Source organism: Myxine glutinosa, chromosome 4, assembly GCF_964187855.1.
Source record: "Myxine glutinosa chromosome 4, kmMyxGlut1.1, whole genome shotgun sequence".
In the NCBI taxonomy this organism is placed as follows: Eukaryota; Metazoa; Chordata; class Myxini; order Myxiniformes; family Myxinidae; genus Myxine; species Myxine glutinosa.
In genome coordinates, this window is record NC_136264.1 from 115,368,861 (window position 1) to 115,387,974 (window position 19,114).

At 44.5% G+C, this 19,114-nt stretch overlaps 1 protein-coding gene across 2 annotated transcripts in view; it reads left to right on the plus strand.

The window, feature by feature from the left end:
* LOC137425112 (glucoside xylosyltransferase 1) overlaps positions 1–19,114 on the plus strand; it is a 46,054-nt gene that overhangs the window by 12,758 nt on the left and 14,182 nt on the right. For both annotated transcript variants that reach the window (XR_013623136.1, XM_068113213.2), the window contains exons 2-8: positions 7,177–7,245; positions 10,028–10,202; positions 15,498–15,629; positions 16,545–16,636; positions 16,808–16,967; positions 17,058–17,181; positions 17,432–17,604. Coding sequence is in view for 1 of the 2 variants with exons in the window: in XM_068113213.2 (XP_067969314.2) it covers positions 7,177–7,245; positions 10,028–10,202; positions 15,498–15,629; positions 16,545–16,636; positions 16,808–16,967; positions 17,058–17,181; positions 17,432–17,604 (925 nt within the window). In the remaining variant the exon portion in view is untranslated. The remainder of the gene's footprint in view (positions 1–7,176; positions 7,246–10,027; positions 10,203–15,497; positions 15,630–16,544; positions 16,637–16,807; positions 16,968–17,057; positions 17,182–17,431; positions 17,605–19,114) is intronic.

Below are 19,114 nucleotides of genomic sequence, written 5' to 3' on the forward strand. Positions count from 1 at the left end.
CAAGGGCCCGGGGATCTGTGATCGTCGTGCTTGCCAGGGCGAGGCGTACCGGGTTAGGCAGCTGACGGAGGAACAGCTCCCGGAACAGGAATGCCGGAGAGTGCTCGCCGAGCAGTGAAAGCATGTAGTCCATTCGCTCGGAAGGGCGCGTGTCGCCGAGCTCGGGCAGGTCGAGCAGGCGCCGTGCGCGTTCCGCCGATGGGAGGGCGAAAGCGTCGAAGAGAAGCTTCTTAATCGCGCCGTATTTGTCAGCGGCTGGCGGGCTCTCGATGAGGCTCAGGGCGCGGGCCGCGGTGGCCGAACCGAGCGCTGCTACCACATGGTGGAAGCGGGTGTCGTCGGCCGTGATGCCTCGCAGGGCGAACAGGGAATCCGCCTGTGCAAACCAAACCACCGCGTGAGCCTCACAGAAGGTAGGCAGTTTAAGGGCGACTGCCGTGTCCATGTCGGTAGGTCACCAATGAAGGAGCTGGGGCTCCCACGTCGATCGGAAGAATGGACGCGACAAAAAGCTGGAATTCATCCGAGTTGCTTTATTCAAACCAAACACTCAGGCACTCTGAAAAGCCCGTTTATCGGGCAGCAATATATATACATATTATCCCGGAGCGTTTGCCCAGGAAAGGCGAGAGGCGGCATGCCCGGGTGTCCCGACCGAGGCCTGGCAAGTTGAGCGCGGGCCTGCCCGGGCGTCCTGGACGAGCCCGGCATGGTGATCGCTCCGCGTCCTTGATAGGTGCAAGGCGATTGTGAAAACCCAGCGGTAGCCACTACAATATCACCTTTATCTATCAATATTGTTGAAATGAAGATCAAATAGCTATATGTTGAAAAGGTCAAAACTTTACATGGGGTGTACTTACTTTTTCACGTGACTGTATGTATATGTATGTATATGTGTATATGTATATATATATATAACCTATGAAATACATTAGAAGGTCTGTGGGAAGCGAGCCATAACTAACTTACCTGTCTCCTTAACGTTCTGCACCCCTTAAGCAACAATTCAAATATTTACACCGTTGATTCCTCGCTCCTAACTCCTGGAGCGGGAAGAAAACGTCAACAACACACAAAATCTGCCCTAACCACAAACCTTAACCAAAAACAATAGACATTTGTACAAACCCACTCACTCACCGCAGGCAGGTAGGTGGTCTTTCTGTCTTCTACCGACTCCTCTCCGGCCTTGCACCCCCAGCTCTCTCTGTGCTCTGTCCCCCAAATATTCCTACAGGTCGCACAAGATCTGCCAGCAACCCTCTGATGGTTAAACTGCCGAAATCTCGGCTCTCTGCTCACCTTCACTCTTTCATTCCTCTTTTCTCCCGCCTCTGGAACAAACTCCCTCACTCCCTTCAATCCCACTCCTCCCTCCAGGTCTTTAAAACAGCTGTTCACCACCATCTCTTATCTTCCCCCATCCAAAACCTTGATCTTTTCTACCTCCGCTAATTCACCCCAGATCCACCTTGTTTGAAATTCCAACTTCTTTCCTGGAAGTCCTGGCAGTGTCCATATGTTTTATACCTCGCCCACCGCCCCCTTCCCATGCCCCCCCCCCCCCCCCCCAAAGCCCTCGCCCTCTCTCAGATCTCTCGATGTCTCCATGTCTCTCGGTCCCTGCTCTCAAATGTTGTGTTTGTGTCCTTCCCCCTCTCTCCCCATCTTGTCTACCGCTCCCGATGTTATATGTTTTATGTGTCGGTTTGTCTTTCTGTGTGATTAATGTTCGCTCTTTCACGAGCCTCGATCTTGTATACAAAAAAAAAAAAAAAAAAAAAAAAAAAAAAAAACCCTTCTAAAGACCACGTCCCCCGGTGGATGCCACAATGCCCACCGTTACCTGCGGAGCCATCCCAATTTACCCAAATTTCTGTGGGCCCTGTCCTACTGATACAGGTGAGTGACATGGCTCAGTGGATCCTCCCCCATTTACTCACAGAAACCCCAATTATCCAAAACACTCATTCCAACCCCCCTGCAAGACCATGGCTTAGATGTCATTACATACAGGTGTGTTCCTCAATTTGGCAGCGGGGAGGTAATGTACAACCAAATGGTGGGGGCGCTTCTGGCTGTGGTGCCGCAGTCAAAAAGCAAGCACCCGACTTGCGACTTCTTCAACCCCCCCGCACCCTTCCCACCCATCTTCAACTCTCGGCCCCGACAGCCAAACAGCTCCTTAGCTGTATGTCCCGCCGAGGAGGGTCTCCGCAACATCCAGGCTCCCATGGCACCAGGGTCTCATAGCCTCTTTTTTTTTTTTTTTTTTTTTTTTTTTTTTTGTATACAATATCGAGGCTCGTGAAAGAGCGAACATTAATCACACAGAAAGACAAACCGACACATAAAACATATAACATAGGGAGCGGTAGACAAGATGGGGAGAGAGGGGGAAGGACACAAACACAACATTTGAGAGCAGGGACCGAGAGACATGGAGACATCGAGAGATCTGAGAGAGGGCGAGGGCTTTGGGGGGGGGGGCGTGGGAAGGGGGCAGTGGGAGAGGTATAAAACATATGGACAATGCCAGGACTTCCAGGAAAGAAGTTGGAATTTCAAACAAGGTGGATCTGGGGTGAATTAGCGGGGGTAGAAAAGATCAAGGTTTTGGATGGGGGAAGATAAGAGATGGTGGTGAACAGCTGTTTTAAAGACCTGGAGGGAGGAGTGGGATTGAAGGGAGTGAGGGAGTTTGTTCCAGAGGCGGGAGAAAAGAGGAATGAAAGAGTGAAGGTGAGCGGAGAGCCGAGATTTCGGCAGTTTAACCATCAGAGGGTTGCTGGCAGATCTTGTGCGACCTGTAGGAATATTTGGGGGACAGAGCACAGAGAGAGCTGGGGGTGCAAGGCCGGAGAGGAGTCGGTAGAAGACAGAAAGACCACCTACCTGCCTGCGGTGAGTGAGTGAAAGGCCCTCAGAGATAGCATCATCGCGGGAGATTCCAATAATTCTGAAAGCTTTGGTTTCAACAGCGTGAAGCCGAGCTAGGTGTGAGGCAGGAGCACCGGCCCATAGGGGAGAACAGTATTCCATTGAGCTCTTCCGGGTGTCCAGGGGTTTCCATACCCGCTGATCGTCCAACAGACCCCCCTCCTACCGATTTCCAATTCCAGACACCACCGGCTGCCAGGAGCAAATTACCTCAGGGGGGGCCGCAGTCACCGCTCCTCCAGAGCTTGATCCGTACCTGCAGACACACACAACCCCGCTGCCATTCAATTCTCAAACACTGTAGTGTAAAAAGACCATGTAATTGTGTTCCTACACTGCCATAGCCTGCTTACATGTGAATTTCTACATTCACACTCCAACCACAACTCGATTTTCATCCTCACGACAACACAAAAACACAAAACTTTTCCACAAAAACAAACGCCACCCACAAGACACTTTGTGGCACACACTCTGATCCCCTCACCGACCAAAACCCTGGGAGAGTACGCATCAAGGCACCTTACCTTAAGTGCAGGTTGTTGTGGGTTGGGCCGGTCCAAGAGTGTCATCCACCACACCAAGTTTCCTCCGCACGCTTACAATCCATCCCGTAGCCTCCCAACCCAGGTCGGGACTCAATCTATCCCCATGGACTATCTGTAGAAGGGAAGGGTATGTGGGTCCACCTGAATTTTGAAAACCACATCAATCACCTGCTGGAGCACTACCCCGGGGCCCTTCTAGGGTGAGGTGAGTTTTGGGCACACACCCTTCCTCCACCACCTTTGGGCCAGTAGTGCCAAAATAACGTCTCCGGGAAGGAAACTGGGTGAGTGTGCTCAGGCGTCATACCGCAATTTCATATCCGAGGAAGCCAAGCTAATTTGCTTCCTCGCAAACTCGTGAGCCTTTTCCATGCTCTTTCTCAAATTGTTAGCGTAACTTTCCACAGATGCTCCACCCGGTTCCTCTGGTGACGGTCCCATCAAAAAATCTGTGGGGACTCGCATTTCATGACCGAACATAAACAAGGCATGGGTGCACCGAGTGATCGCATGCTGTGCGGTCTGGTAAGCCATCAACACAAATGGGAGATGCTCGTCCCAATCTTGCTGGTGCTCAGAGGTGAAGAGGGCCAACTGCGTCAGCAGGGTGGGGTTAATCCTCTCCACCATCCCATCCAATTGGGGCCTAAGAAGGGTCGTCTGGGTCCTGTTAATTTGGAGGAGCTCGCACACCGACCACAGGAGGCTCGGATTCAAAGTTCCAGCCCTGGTCAGTGTGCAGCTCTCTTGGTATGCCAAACTGGGAGAAGAATCCTTCAACTAGAACTTGAGCTACCAGCCAAGCTTCCAGGCTGGGCAATGGGTAGGCTTCTGGCCATTTTGTGAAATAGTCCATTGCCACTATGATGTACCGGTTCCCTCGGCAGGTGGCTGATAGGGGCCCAACCACATCTACTTCCACCCGCTCAAGCGGCGCTCCCACGTTGTACACTTGGAGCGGGGCCTTGCACGCATGTTGGGGTCCATTCTTACCGCAGCAGAGATCGCAGGATCTCACCCAATTATGAAAGTCCCTGCCAAAATTCACCCAATATAACCTCTGCTGCAGTTGTTTTGGCCACACCCAAATGTCCCATTGTCCTAGTCCCATGTATGTGCCCCATAACCACTTCCTTCAATTTGTCCGGTACAACGATCAACCAGGGAGCTACATTGCCCGTTGGTGTTGCCCACTTCCTATAGAAATGGCCATCCTTCAAACCCAATACCTGCCATTGTGCCCAGTCGGCCTTTACTTGGCCCTTGTGTGGAGCAATTTCTTCCCAAGAAGGTCTTTTGTCCTCCTCCAGCCAATGAAAAAGGGGGCCTAAAATGGGATCCTCCCTTTGACTCTCTCGCCAATTCACATCTCCTAATTCAGGTGGGGGTTGTGGCAAAGTTCGTCGGGTCACTCTCGCTGCATATAGGCATGCATCAATTTGGTCCTGCCCAATTGAATCCTTGGCTTCTTGCCTGTCACAGAATTTACACTGCAGCTGCTAACAGAGGTGCCGAGAGAGAGCGTCTGCATTGGCATGTGCTTTGCCAGGTCGATGTTGCACAGTGAAATTATATGGCTACAGTTTCTCAAACCACTTTGCAATCTGTCCCTCCGGTTCTTTGAACCGAAGAAGCCATTGCAAGGACGCATGATCCACTCGGATTACAAACTCCTTCCCGTAAAGGTAAGGGTGAAATTGTCCAACTGCAGACAGTAGGGCCAATAGTTCTTTGCCTGTAACGCAATAATTTCGCTCGGGCCTCAAAAGTGTCTGACTAATACGCAATAACCGTCTCGACTCCCTGTTGCATTTGTGACAGCACAGCTCCCAATCCTTCCTGGCTTGCATCCGTATCAAGGATGTAATTGCCAGCATCTGTCGGGTATGCCAAAACCGGGGCCTCTACCAGACGTTGTTTTAGATGATTGAATGCCTCGACGCAGCTCTCTGACCATACAAATTTGGCTCCTTTCTCTGTCAATTTGTGCAAGGGTCTTGCAATTTCTGCGAAGTTTGCCACAAGTCTCCTTTAGTAAGAGCAGAGGCCCAAAAAATCCTCTGACTTCTTTTACATTTTTGAGGGCGGGCCACTCTTTTACCGATTTTTACCTTTTCCCGGATCAGTGGCTATGCCGCTCTCGTTAATCACGTGACCCAGGTAAGTCACCTCCCTCTTGAAAATTTCGCACTTGCTCAGGTTCAATTTCAACCTGGCCCCCCATAATCTCTCAAATACCTCTGACAAATTTCTGGTAGAATGTTCAAATGTGGGAGCGTGGACCAATATACCATCTATATAGACAAGGCAAGTTTGCCATGGTAAGCCAATTAAGACACGTTCCATCAGACACTCAAACGTGGCAGGGGCATTGCACAATCAAAAGGCATAACGACAAACTGCCAGAGGCCCTTTCCTGTGGAGAATGCTGTTTTCTCTCTCGCCACTTTATCCATCTCCACCTGCCAATAACCACTCTTTAAATCCATTGTCGAAAACCATTTTGAGCCTGAAACGGCATCGAGGGTGTCATCAATCCTTGGCAGGGGATATGAGTTCTTGAGTGTCACATGATTGAGCTAGCGATAATCCACACAGAACCGAGTGGTCCCGCCCTTCTTTTTCACCAGCACAATGGGTGACACCCAAGGACTCCCCGAGGGCTCAAATAAATCCGGCTTTTTCCATTTTTCTCACCTGTTCTTCTGCCTCCTCTTTCTTAGCAAAAGGGAGTCGCTGTGGTGGTTGGCAAACAGGCCGAGCCTCACCAGTATTAATTTTGTGCCTGTCGAGACTCGTGCGTCCAACATCCTCGGGGGAGAGAGAGAAAACATCCAAGTTCTTGCCAACCAAATTGTGCCTGGCAGCATGGGCACCATAAACCATACCACCATAACCATAGTCATGGCATCGTCAACCTTAGTCGTGGGCACCACAGTGGTGTGGTTTAGTGTAGGAGAGGTCACCAGAGGAAGGGGATCCACATGCTCGCCAGTACAGCCGGAAAAAAGGGAAAATTCGGGGGAAATTGATTGGCCAGAGGGAGTGCGGGACATGATGACATGCTCTGAAAAGGGCCTAATATCGGAGCAGGTAGAGACATGCCCACCCACGGTCGGCGTTTTTTTTGGAAAAACAGTCAATGAGTGCAGCAAGGTAGAATGTTCAACTACACCATTTTGATTACATGGTTTCATTACATTTTGATGGTTTGATGGTTTTGATGATGGTTGATGATTTTACGGGAGTGTCCACAAGGGTGCGACACACCATCAATCCTTCGGTCCCCTGTGAGGACCATGGCTCCACTAGCCCCAGCTGGCCAATATGGTGCCATGTGTATATGTCGTGCCATGTGTATGTATGTGATGTGCATGCATGCATGTGTGATGTGACATGTGTGGTCTACTTACCACATGTGACCTCGCCCAAGGTCTAATGGACAGTCGACACAGTTGATGCTATTTCATGCAATTTGAACATGTAGGGAATAAATATAAACTATTCATCGCTTTATATGTAGCATGACTTTCTTCGCTGTTGGACCACTTACGAGAGAATGGACCTTTGTTTGGTATTGTTTGTCACCTTAATGTTAAAGAAATAAAAACTTGCACTTAAATCAAAAATGGTGTAGTTGGACATTCTACCTTACTGCACTCATTGACTGTTTTTTCTCATGCAGGGAAGGCTGTTCGTATTGGGGCACAGAGTTGTCAGTATGTCCATCTCACCAACTGCTTCCTATGACCAGGTATTAAATACAATGGACCTCTTCATTCCTGTATATTAACACACAAGCTCACATCACTATCAAGCAACAACACCTTGTTTATTCCATGATACTATATGTTCTCGTTTTTTGGCAAATATTTCTTCCCATTGCCATTTGAAAAAGTGCTTCTTACGTCATGGTCTATTTCTAATGACGTGCAGCAGGTCAGACAAATGCATTCATATTTGGGCATTAAACGTACATATAATACAATTGCAATTATTATGACAGTTTTCTTGTGGAGTTCATTTTGAACCTGGACAGAATGTACAGTATCTGCAATAAAAACATAACTTTTACTTTGTTTTAATGTTTTTTTTAAATGTTAACTTATTTGAACATGTCACACCTCATCTACTCAGGTCATCCAAACTTGCGTTTCATGTTCCAGAGCTCTTCTTCTTGTCACAACAAGGTTTTTTATGCACTCTGAAGGTTTTATTTTGGCCGTCTGAGAGTTCAGCAGTAATACATTTTATTTCTTTTTTATTTTGGATAAAGTTAGCCTTTCCATCCCTGAGGCCTTTGTTCAGCCAATCTTAAATATATCTTTTGAGTTTCATTAGACACACCTTCATTCATATTTTAGTCATTATAATCATCAACTCGTAGTAATAGCAGAAGCACGGTCAGTAACTGTGACGGTTTTATTCAAAACCATTCTTGTTTGTAACTACACCATAAGCGTGCTGTGATTGGCCAAATTTAGGATGATGGACATCTTTTGGAAAATCTTAAAATTGGAGTTGACACTTCTTGGTTGTTTGTGGGAGTAAAGTGCATGTAAAGATGTTTCCGATTACATCATTTGGCGAATAATGTTGTGATTTTAGAATTTTAAGTAAAAGTTCTTCCTGGCCTTGAAACTTTAAACACCCCTTCTTTTTGAAACAAAAAATGAAATAGTTTAATGATATTTGGTGAACATAAAGTATGGGGAATATTGTTTTCAATTTGTTTTACTCTATTTCATTACATGCACCAAATTTACAGCACCTTTACATTAAGGCCTTACAATGCTGTGTTTGGCATCTAAATATACCTACAACTCTTCCTTTTATTCCATTTGGCCGAGTCACAATTGGACTTCTTAAAGTGTTCACCATGCCGTGTGACATCATGACACTCTGGAAGGTGGTGCTTCAAGCCCCCAACCATCAGGGATTGTTGTTGTGTCAATGTATTTCATTGGTCATGGGATCGTTATTGTTTGTATTGTTGTTCTATGGACATCCTCTCATATCAAATCTCATATCATTCAATCCCATCACCCACTCTTCATGGGTATATTTGCTATAAAATGGTCAGGAGATGCTCCAGCTTAAAATACCCCTTTTATGTGTTGTGATTGACGTTTGGATGAACTTTATTTGACTAGTATGGAAACTGCTGGTGGTGATATCCATTTTCAGTTGATGATCTCTACAAAGTTGTCAAGCACCATAGATATATTTATGGGGATTACATGGGTGAAACTCTTCCATATGTAACACCGAAGCTTTTCGAGCTGTACTCTTCAAGGCGTTTCACAGCAAAGAGACCGGAAGAGATGAGAACTAGTGCATTTATAAGCATGTCTACGTTTCTGCGACACCGATTGGTTCTTCAGTCATGACGTCATTAGTGTTCTGCATGCCCATTGGATTCCTCAGCCTATTGTTGGCTTAATGGTTAGGGTGGAGGGCTTGGGATCCTCGGGTATGAATGAATACCAACTCACTGGGTCCTCTCTCAAGGAGGTTGGTGGCAAAATTTGCACTCCGGCCGCCGTAAAACACCTCATTCCGTAACACACACAGCGGTGTGTGTTGGGATGGTGCTGAGGTCACTTTGATAGTGTTGACTAACTGCCAACATATAGAATAAACCAATGTCTCAATGTAATCTCTTCACTTCCATGGTGACAGCTTCGAGACTTAAAGGACTTCAAAATAATTTAATACCTACTTTATTTGCTAACTGGTATCTCCACCCACGTCATACTATCCTCTTCAACTAAAGTATCAAACAAGCCCGGCTACGCTGCTGTTAGACTCTCGGTCTTGTTTTTCTATACTAAGTCTAGGCTTGTATGATAGCTAAACATAGAACATATAATAAATGAAGTGGGGTACAATAAGGGTGAGAGGGAAGCACAACACCGGCAGATAACAGGGACATCAGGAGATCTGTGGAAGAGAGAGAACTGGGGCGGGATACATGGGATAAGCAAGATGCACACTACAAGGACTTTCAGGAAAGAAAACAGGGAATTTGAAGGAAGTGGATTTGGGGTATATTGACGGGGGTAGAAAAGATCAAGGTTTAGGATGGGGGAAGATAAGAGATGGTGGTGAAAAGCTGTTTTGAAGACCTGGAGGGAGGAGTTGGATTGAAGGGATTGTGGGATTTTGTTCCATAGGTGGGAGAAAAGAGGAATGAAAGAGTGAAGGTGAGCAGAGAGTCTTGATTTTGGGTGTTTCACCAGAAGAGGGTTGCTGGCAGATATTGTGTGTGATGCAAGAATATTTGGGGTACAGAGCACAAACAGAGCAGAGGGACCTCGTGAAAAAATCCGTTATTTGAAAAATTACGAGGCATAAATTGAAAATTGTTAAGTACTTGGTCTAAGGCGTTAGTTAAGTCGAGAAAAACATAAATAGAATGAATGTAAATCTAGGACCAAGTGTATTGATCATTGGTTATTGAAGGAGGTCTGGTTTTTATTATGTGATATGTTCAATTCCACCATCCCCTTTCACTAATCCAACATCCACCGCAGCCTCGGTACCAACCCCACCGCAGGCACTCCATGCATCCAGCTGAGCGTAGTAGCGTGTGGACCACGGCTGCAAGAAACACTCGTGATGCTGAAGTCGTCAGTCCTGACGATGCGGAGTTGTGTCCATGCTCATATTTTTGCAGAAGATGAGCTTCATGGTGCCTTCAGAGCGGAGGTATCCTAGCCTGATGTTAATTTTGAGATCTACAATGACGTGTGTGGTAGATGTCGTTGTGGGTGACAGTTTTTCAAGCTTAAGAAATATTCAATTAGGTTTCCTCTACATACAATGTAGAGGAAAACCTATTGTTTCTGGTATATAATTTTTGTTCTTTTTCTTCCGCCCCTGTTTTTCATGTCCAAAAACTTTAAAATTCATGTTCTCAGCAGCTGTTGGTCAGATTGACACAACATTTTCACCAAGTGATTGCCTTGACATGCAGAATTTTTACTGTTAATTATGACTTCAGAGGTCACGTGGTATGGGCGCCATCTTGGAAAAAAACCTTCAACTTTGCCCCTCTATATCTCCGAAACGGCTCAATGGAAAAAATTGAGTCATGGCTCATTCCAAAAACTCCCCTTTCAGCCTCGGGGTTAGAACTCGGGACAAAAAAAATGTTTATTTAGTATATTAAAAGTGCTAACCTTATGAGGTTAGAATTCGACAAATAGAACCCCTGATGCCACGGATGTGATATTTTTTGTGCATGACTTTAAGTGAAGAAAAAAATCAAAATCGAAAAAATTTCGAAGTCATACGTCACATGATTTGGCCGCTATATTGTTTTTCATAACACTAAAACTCCTTTTTCTCCGCAACGGCCGAACAAATCGAGGCCAAATTTTGCATGCATTATCGAATACCCATGCCGAGTGATGACGTCATAGGTCACATGGTTTGGGAGCTATAATTTTTGGAAGCATAAACCTTTAAAACCTACCTCCTGCCTCACTTTTGATCATATCGAGTGGAAACTTCATACATATGTTTCCCATGTCTGAATGCTAAAATGACCTTTTGGAATTTGCGATAGGTCACATGGTTTGGCAGCGATAAATAATTCAACAGAAATCTTTAAAACCTTGTATCTACTGAACCACTTCATTGATCGACGTGAAATTTTAAAGCCATGTAGAAGGCATCAAGTGGAGCAAGTGTTTAATACTTCAACATGATTGGTTGTTCGGTTTGGCAGCCATAAATAATTAAAGCGAAATATTTAAAAAAATATTCTCTTGAATCGCTTGATTGATCAATGTGAAACTTTGACATAATGCACATGCCCTCAAGTGGAACAAGTGTTTAAAATTTCAACATGATTGGTTGTACGGTTGGGAAGGTAGAAGTTGTTATTGCGTGAAGAAGAAGAAACTCATCATTTTATCTTCTCCAGCCATGTGACTTTTCGGTGTAGGTAACATTATGATGAAATTGGGGTTGTATGAAAGCAAGGTTTATCAAAGCGGGGTTGTATAAAAGTGGGGTTGTATCAAAGCGGGTCCGATGAAAATGGGGTTGTGTGAAAGCAGGAAGGCGGAGGAAACCGGTCAACACTGCCAGCGGTTATAAAGTGGCAGTTCTAGTTGATAATATAATCGTCTAGATAATTTATTCTTTTCTTTCATGACCAACGACTTCATTCCACCACTTTCTTGCCATTTTGGGACAGGTGTGGTAATCCTTAGGTAATTTTGCTTGTTTATTTTGAAGAAAAGTAATATTAAATGATGTAAGGTTGTCGATTGTCATAAATGCATTGCTTGTTTAATATTACCTTACTAACCCTAACAACCTTACAAAGATTTAATGTCATGTTTGTTACATTCTTAGCAGACATCACATGTCCTTCTTGGATGGGCAAATTCCTCCATTTTGGAAAATTTCAAACATCACTCCTATCCATAAGAAAAGTTCTAAAACTTACCCCCTCAACTACAAACCTATCAGCCTTCTCCTCATCATACGCAAAGTCATGGCACACATCACTGCAGCTGACCTAAGGCACTGTCTCTGCTCTAACTCACCAATCTCTAACAACCAAATCCACCTTGGATATGTGACTCTTTCTGACGCAGCTGTCGATGGATTCGCTGAACCAGAAGCAAGAGGTTAGGGCCGCATCTCTGGAGATCTTCAAGCCTTTGCACACACTTTCTGGCATCCAGTCCTGATTTCTAAGCTTTCTTCCTTTGTTATTGATGGCCTGCTGCTCAAGTGATTGACTTACTTTATAACCGGAAACTATTGTTGACCCTTGATGCTGTCTTTTCCTATGATCCCTTCATTCAGGCTGGGGTTCCACGAGGCAGTGTCTTCAGACCTCCATTATTTGTGATCAATATGATTCTTTTGATAACCCACTTTAATATTTTGCTGATGTCTCCACCCTGTGTATAAATGATGCATCACTCTTGAGATTGGTCGACGGCTGATGAACCCCTTTAGCTACTTGGAACATGACGTTCAATACCGGCAAGCCATATATGCTCTCACACTTCCGCCACAAGGATTGGCAATCAAACTGTCTAGTCCACTTTTCTGGATGACCACTGGAAGAGGTGCAGTCTCTGGTACTCCTTAGTCTCACTATCTGCCACGACCCTTCATGGGAAGATCATATCACAAAACTGGATAATAAATCCAGATAATAAAGATAATAAATAAAGATAATAAAGACTTGTCACTGTCTGGCTATTTACCATAGTTAAGACATCCCAGAGCTGCACTGAGCTCATCATGATATGCAAGGCTTTCATATGGAGCCCCATGGATTGTGGCTCCCCACCTTTTTTCTTGTGCTTCTGCTTCACACCTTGCTCCTCTTAGGGCGAGAGAAAACAATGTCTTCAGCCCTTTATTTGTTTTTGAAATTTATGAATACAATTTTTGAATATCATTTTGGTTCCCTTGATATAATTATCAAATCGCCCTCCTTTTATTTTACACACGAATATAGCTTTAAATGAGTTTGGGTAGCGAATGTGTCAGTTGTTTTTGTGTGAGGAAGGGTATGAGCAGTGCATGTGGGGGGATGTACGGTATACGAACGGAAAAAAGTTCCTGTGCACCATAAGAAATTACACAAAATGATACTGAAATGTACCCTAGCAATATTATGGTCAGCCAACATGTGCCTTGACATGTTTCCCAGTTTACCCATGAATATCTGGGATTTTCTCGTGCATACTGTGCACTGAATGCACAAATTGCCATGCACGTGTGCTGAATCATGTGACAGAGCTACACATGCTACTGACAAAATTGGACCGTGGCACGATTCGGTAAACCATTCAAGCTGTGGAAAACATTAATATTGACATCTAAACGTTGTAAATGTGATGCCATGCCTTTCCAAATATGAGTGTCTATGTAATATTGGCATGCCTGAGACAGCAGTGCCACAACACGTTGTGGCTACGAGTTTTGGTATTCATCGCAACATCATACAATTTAGAGACATTATCGACCAACTGTCAACATCAAAGACCGTCCACATTCCAGGAGACCACGTGTGACGTCACGTCGGCAGGATAACCATATCCAGTTTGTGCACCTTAGGAATCAGTTCCAGGCAGCAAGTTTGACAGCTCACAGCATCCCTGGCTTGTGACTCTAATCAGTGCCAGAACTGTCAGAAATTGGTTATGCGAGCATAGCATCTGACCATGCCGACCAGCAGTATGTCTGATTTTGTTGCCATGTCATCGACATGCATGCCTAGCTTGGTGGAGACAATGTATGATGTTCAGGAGGCAAAAATGGGGTACTATCCTCTTGCAGATGAGTCGAGCTTCCATCTTGACAGTAGTGATGGCCGTTGTCACGTTTAATGATGGGAAGGGGAATGTTACGCTGACGTATGTGTTCTGCAACATTCGTTAGTGGAAGTGTGATGGTATGGAGAGGCATCACCGCACATCACAGATCCCAGCCAGAAGTCATTAATGGCAATTTGATAGGTATTCGGTACCTTCACACTATAAATGAAGTTCTCTGTTCTGACGTCCTCCCTTTGCTACAGATTCATGGACATCACGTCACACTTCAACAAGATAATGCACACCCTTTGTGTCGCACAAGTGGTCAACGACTTCATCGCCATCCTGATCTTTCTCCCATAGTACATGCGTGGGATGAAATTGAATGACAATTACACCGTCTTCAAAACCACCCTGTGGTGTTGGCCTAACTGGAGCAGGCCGTGGTACTGATCTGGAATGACATCCCTCAAGCCTTCTTCAACCCTCCTGTGTCCTCAATAAGGTGCCGTTGCCAATGTGTGTCAATGCAAATGGTGGTCACACCAGATACTGAGCTGTTAACTGACTTTTGACTGTACCCCTCTTTGAGCCTCTGGAGACATGTCTTGCACATATGTGTTGACATTCTCGTGTCGATTTCATCTTTGTCAAACACTTAATATCGATATGACCAAACAACGTGGTGTGTTTTTTTATTTATTTCTCATTTCACATCGGTGTAAATGATGCACAGGAAATTTTTCCGTTGGTATACAAGGAGGTTTTTTTTAGGTTTAAATTCTTAAGCCTGCATGGATCAGAGTGACGATAATCACTTTAGTTGTGATTTTGATCCAGTGGAGAGTTAGGTTTGGCCAGAATAATTTTCTAAATTCTATTTTGACATCCATCGGTTAATTATGGAAGTGAGGAATTGAGATATGGCATCAATTATATCGACTGGTCCTGACAAGATTGATCTCATTGAAGATACTAGGGCATGCCCGTACTATATATATATCTAAAATTATATCCCCCCCCTCTATTTACATGAAATGGTTTGGTCCAAAGCGAACGGCTTGCGAGTACGGTGACAATCCCCCCCCTCTATTTACATGAAATGGTTTGGTCCAAAGCGAACGGCTTGCGAGTACGGTGACAATCCCCCCCCCTCTATTTACATGAAATGGTTTGGTCCAAAGCGAACGGCTTGCGGAGTTTGGTAAAGAAATCGCCATAACGTGCACAAATGCGCAGGAAAGCGAAAGAATCACAAATTAGTTTTAATTAGTTTTAAAACATAGTTTAACGCCAACATAGCGGCAACATAGTTTGCCAACGTGAAATAAATGAATACGCTCTCAAATGTGCCGTCCGAGGCAGAGTCTGTTCGGCACGTTCGGCACACGTGATAGCTCGCTGCTCTCTGATTGGTTGAATCGTTTTTTGGACATAGCTCGGTAACTACTTGTCCGATTAATATGAAACCTTGAAAAGGCACATCCTCGGGTCCCCAGCAATATACCTGGCAAGTTTCAAGTATATCGAACCCGTGGTTGTCGAGAAACAGCGGTCACAGACATACATACATACATACATACATACATACATACACACAGAGATTACTGGAATTATAGATAGATGTATTATTTGATTTAGATGATGGTGGATGTGAACCCAGTTCAAATAGAAACATACTATCTATCGAACCATTTTTCTGTTACAGTTGGCTGCATGGCCGGCGGCTTTCAAGAAGAGTTTTTCCTTTACCATGTATGCCATCAGCTTTCCACAAAGCCATACTGCAAATTGGAAGCAGCTCTTCAAGCCATGTGCATCCCAGCGTTTGTTTCTCCCGGTGAGTTGTATATAAGTGGCTCTTTGCTGATGCAGTATAATGTTGTGCCTTTTTGGCAATCAATGATGTATTCTGCTTCAAATTTATCAACCTACTTTTTCTGATGTTTGAATAGGGGTGTTGCCATTGCGTCACGTGAAAACCGCTGACCAAGCAAACATATTTTGGTAAAACATGATGGCGGCAAAATATAGTGCCTATGCAGACGATGGAGATAGAGGTCAATTTGGAAAAGGAAAGAAAGTCGGGAGGATAGGGAAGAAAATAAAGATTAGTAGAGTTTCCATTGTGAGTGGCGTGAAGGAAAAGAAGGTCATGATTATATAAGGGGTTGAGAGAGGAGAGTGATTGAGGATGTATACGACATGGGACCGGGATAAAGGGAACAAAAAACCCAATATTTTTTCTATATGTAATATGAAGCTAGCCCATGGAACTCTGGTTCTTGTCACATTATTTACCATTACTCTTAAGGCCTGCAAGAGTCTGACAGGATAGAGCAGATGTAGCATACTTACCTTTGAGCTGTCTAGTCTGGGTTTGATTCTTCACATGATTATAAACTTTTGGATTGGTGCTTCAAAGGCAGGGTGTTGCATCACAAAGTGTGCTGGCCCTTGGATAGAAGTTAATCTGATTGTCCCATCTGCTAGCATTAATTGATGGATGGTGAATATCCCGAGGGGTCTTTTATGAATTGTAGGTGAGTTATCGATGACATCTTGAACAATTCCAAATTGTTAGCACCTTCAGTCAAGCATCAGGCCTGGCCAGCCAAATCATGAAAGACTTGCGCCACAAACTTTCCCTGGCTAACACCACAAGCCGGTGGGAATTATTGGGGTCATTAAAGAAGTACTGGTGGAAGTAGACTCTTAGGGCCTGCAATCAATCCAAATGCCATCTTCTCTGCAGCTTATTCTACAGTCTCTGGATGCCGTGCTGTACGTGGATACTGACATTCTATTTTTGTCACCGGTGGAGGATCTCTGGAGTTACTTCTACAGGTACAATGGCAGCACATTATTGAGGATGAAGTGATGCATGAGGAGGAGAGGTAACACACATGGCAGTGTGCTGCTGTGTCCTTTTGATTATTTTTCCATTGCAGGTCAAAAACATTTCCCCATGGAAAATGCCATGGCACTATATTTCTAAAGTATCTTTCACCATGGTAGGTTCAACTCGAGCCAACTTGCGGGAATGGCGCCAGAGCATGAAGCAACACAGATTGGCTGGTACAACCGCTTTGCACGGCATCCATACTTTGGCAAAACAGGCATCAACTCCGGTGTGATGCTTTTCAACCTCACTCGTGTCCGACAGACTTTCTTTAAGGCAAGATAATTGTTTGTTCAATTTATGAGCATGTGGTTAGGTTTAATGTATTGAAAACAATTCCTTAGTCTGAACTTGCCTTATCCTCAGAATGACCTGAGTCCATCTCCTCTCCCATGGGATGACTTGCTGCTGCCTCTGTACCACAAGTACCGGCTCAACCTCACGTGGGGAGACCAGGATCTACTCAATATCATCTTTCACCACAACTCAGGTACCTTCCACACCCCATCAATGAATGGAGATACAATTTTCACACCGATGTTCTTTTCAGCATTCGAGGTACATGATGGAGTCAGAAAGGAAAGGCGATGGAGGAGTGAGAAATTATCTATTGGCTAAGTTGCCATTTGGTGTGGAAGTTTGGATGGCAAATCTCAAAAGCAAATGTGGACAGCTGTTTTGTTTTGGGCGGGCACATCCTTTGTGCTTAGGCTCAGTTTCCACCATGTTTCTGCATGCAGAAAAACTGTACGTGTTGCCCTGCCAGTGGAACTTCCGCCCTGATCACTGTATGTATGGACTCAACTGTGCAACAGCTCTGCCACTCGGGGCTCATGTTTTGCATGGAAATCGTGGAGTGTACCACAATGATAAGCAGCCGGCCTTCAGTGCTGTATATGAAGCCATTCGCCATGTGAGTTTACATATAACCATTCTTTGTTGGTTGCGACTTTAATGTTGTCGAAAAAGATTTTTAAATGTACTTTTTGGTGTCTGTGTCGGCACTTTGTAATTGTATTTGCCCTGATGGGCACTTCGCTTTGTGGTCTAAGTGCTTGCCTCTGAATAAGTGGAAGTTAGGATTAATTTGTTCTTTAAGAATTGTTTTTTTATTTCGTGTAATGCATTTCCATACTCTTATCATGAGGTTGTCCAGTTAAGGAACCTGGTTGTTCTGAGGGAATTAGGCAAAGATCCTGGTTGCAGGATCTTTGCCTAATGGTAGTTTTTAGCTGGTAGTGGAGTCCCGCCCCTAAAATCGTGATGTTCATTCATGATGTCACCTGTGTGATGCAATCGAGGGAAAGGTTTCTCAGCACGCAATGATAACTGCCTGACCAAGAATCTTCTGATAGTCAAAATCATTATTAAAAACTACCAGCAGCAACAAAAATTCCCTCGATGACGTAGCCAGTCACATGAGCAATCAAATCGCCGTTTTTTGGGTGGCGGGGGCCAATCGAGTGATATTTATTCAAAAAAAGGACGATTAAGTGTTAAGTGAAGCAATATCTATTAATTAAACCAAACATGATTTTCTGTGTCTGTGGCCCTTTAAGTCTCATAACTCCCAAAGTCTTTCACATGCCTTTTTGCAAACTCCAGGCATGCTGCCATGTGCCTTTTTCTTGAGTGGCTTCTTTCTGGCCACTCTCCCATAAAGTATAGATTTGTGAAGTGCTGCAGAGACTGTTGTCCTTCTGGAAAGTTCTCCCATCTCAACCAAGGAGCTCTATAGTTCTGTCAAAGTGGTTGATCGTTGGGTTATTGGTCACCTGCCTGACTGAGGTCCTTCATACCCAGTTACTCAGTCTGGTCGGATGGCCAGCTCTTGGAAGTCTGGATAATTCTATATTCTTCCCATTTCCTCATGATTTAGCTCATTGTACTCTTGGGAACTTTCAACACTCTAGAAATTGTTTTATACCCTTCCCCAGATCCATGCCTCCTCACAATTTTATCTCGGAGTTCTACAGTCATTTCCTTGGACTCCATTGTTGAGTTTCTGCTCTGAAATGCACTGTCAACTGTGGGACTTTATATAGAAAGGGGTGTTTTTTTAAAATCACGTCCAATCAATTAAATTGGCCACAGGTTTATTCCATTCAAGTTGTAGGGACATCTTAAGGATGATCAAAGGAAATTGGATGCACCTGATCTCAATTTGGAGTGTCAGAGCAAAGGGGTTGAATACAGTACTTATTGACTCAAGACATTTCAGCTTTTCGTTTTCAATTTATCTCTAAAAATGTCTTTAAAAATAAAATTCCACTTTGACATTATGGGGTATTATGTGTAGATCAGTGAAAGTAAATCTCAATTTAATCCATTTTAAATTCAGGCTGTAACAACAAAATGTGAAAAAGTCAAGGGGTGTGAATACTTTCTGAAGGCACTGAAAACATCTTATTTACACGATTGTA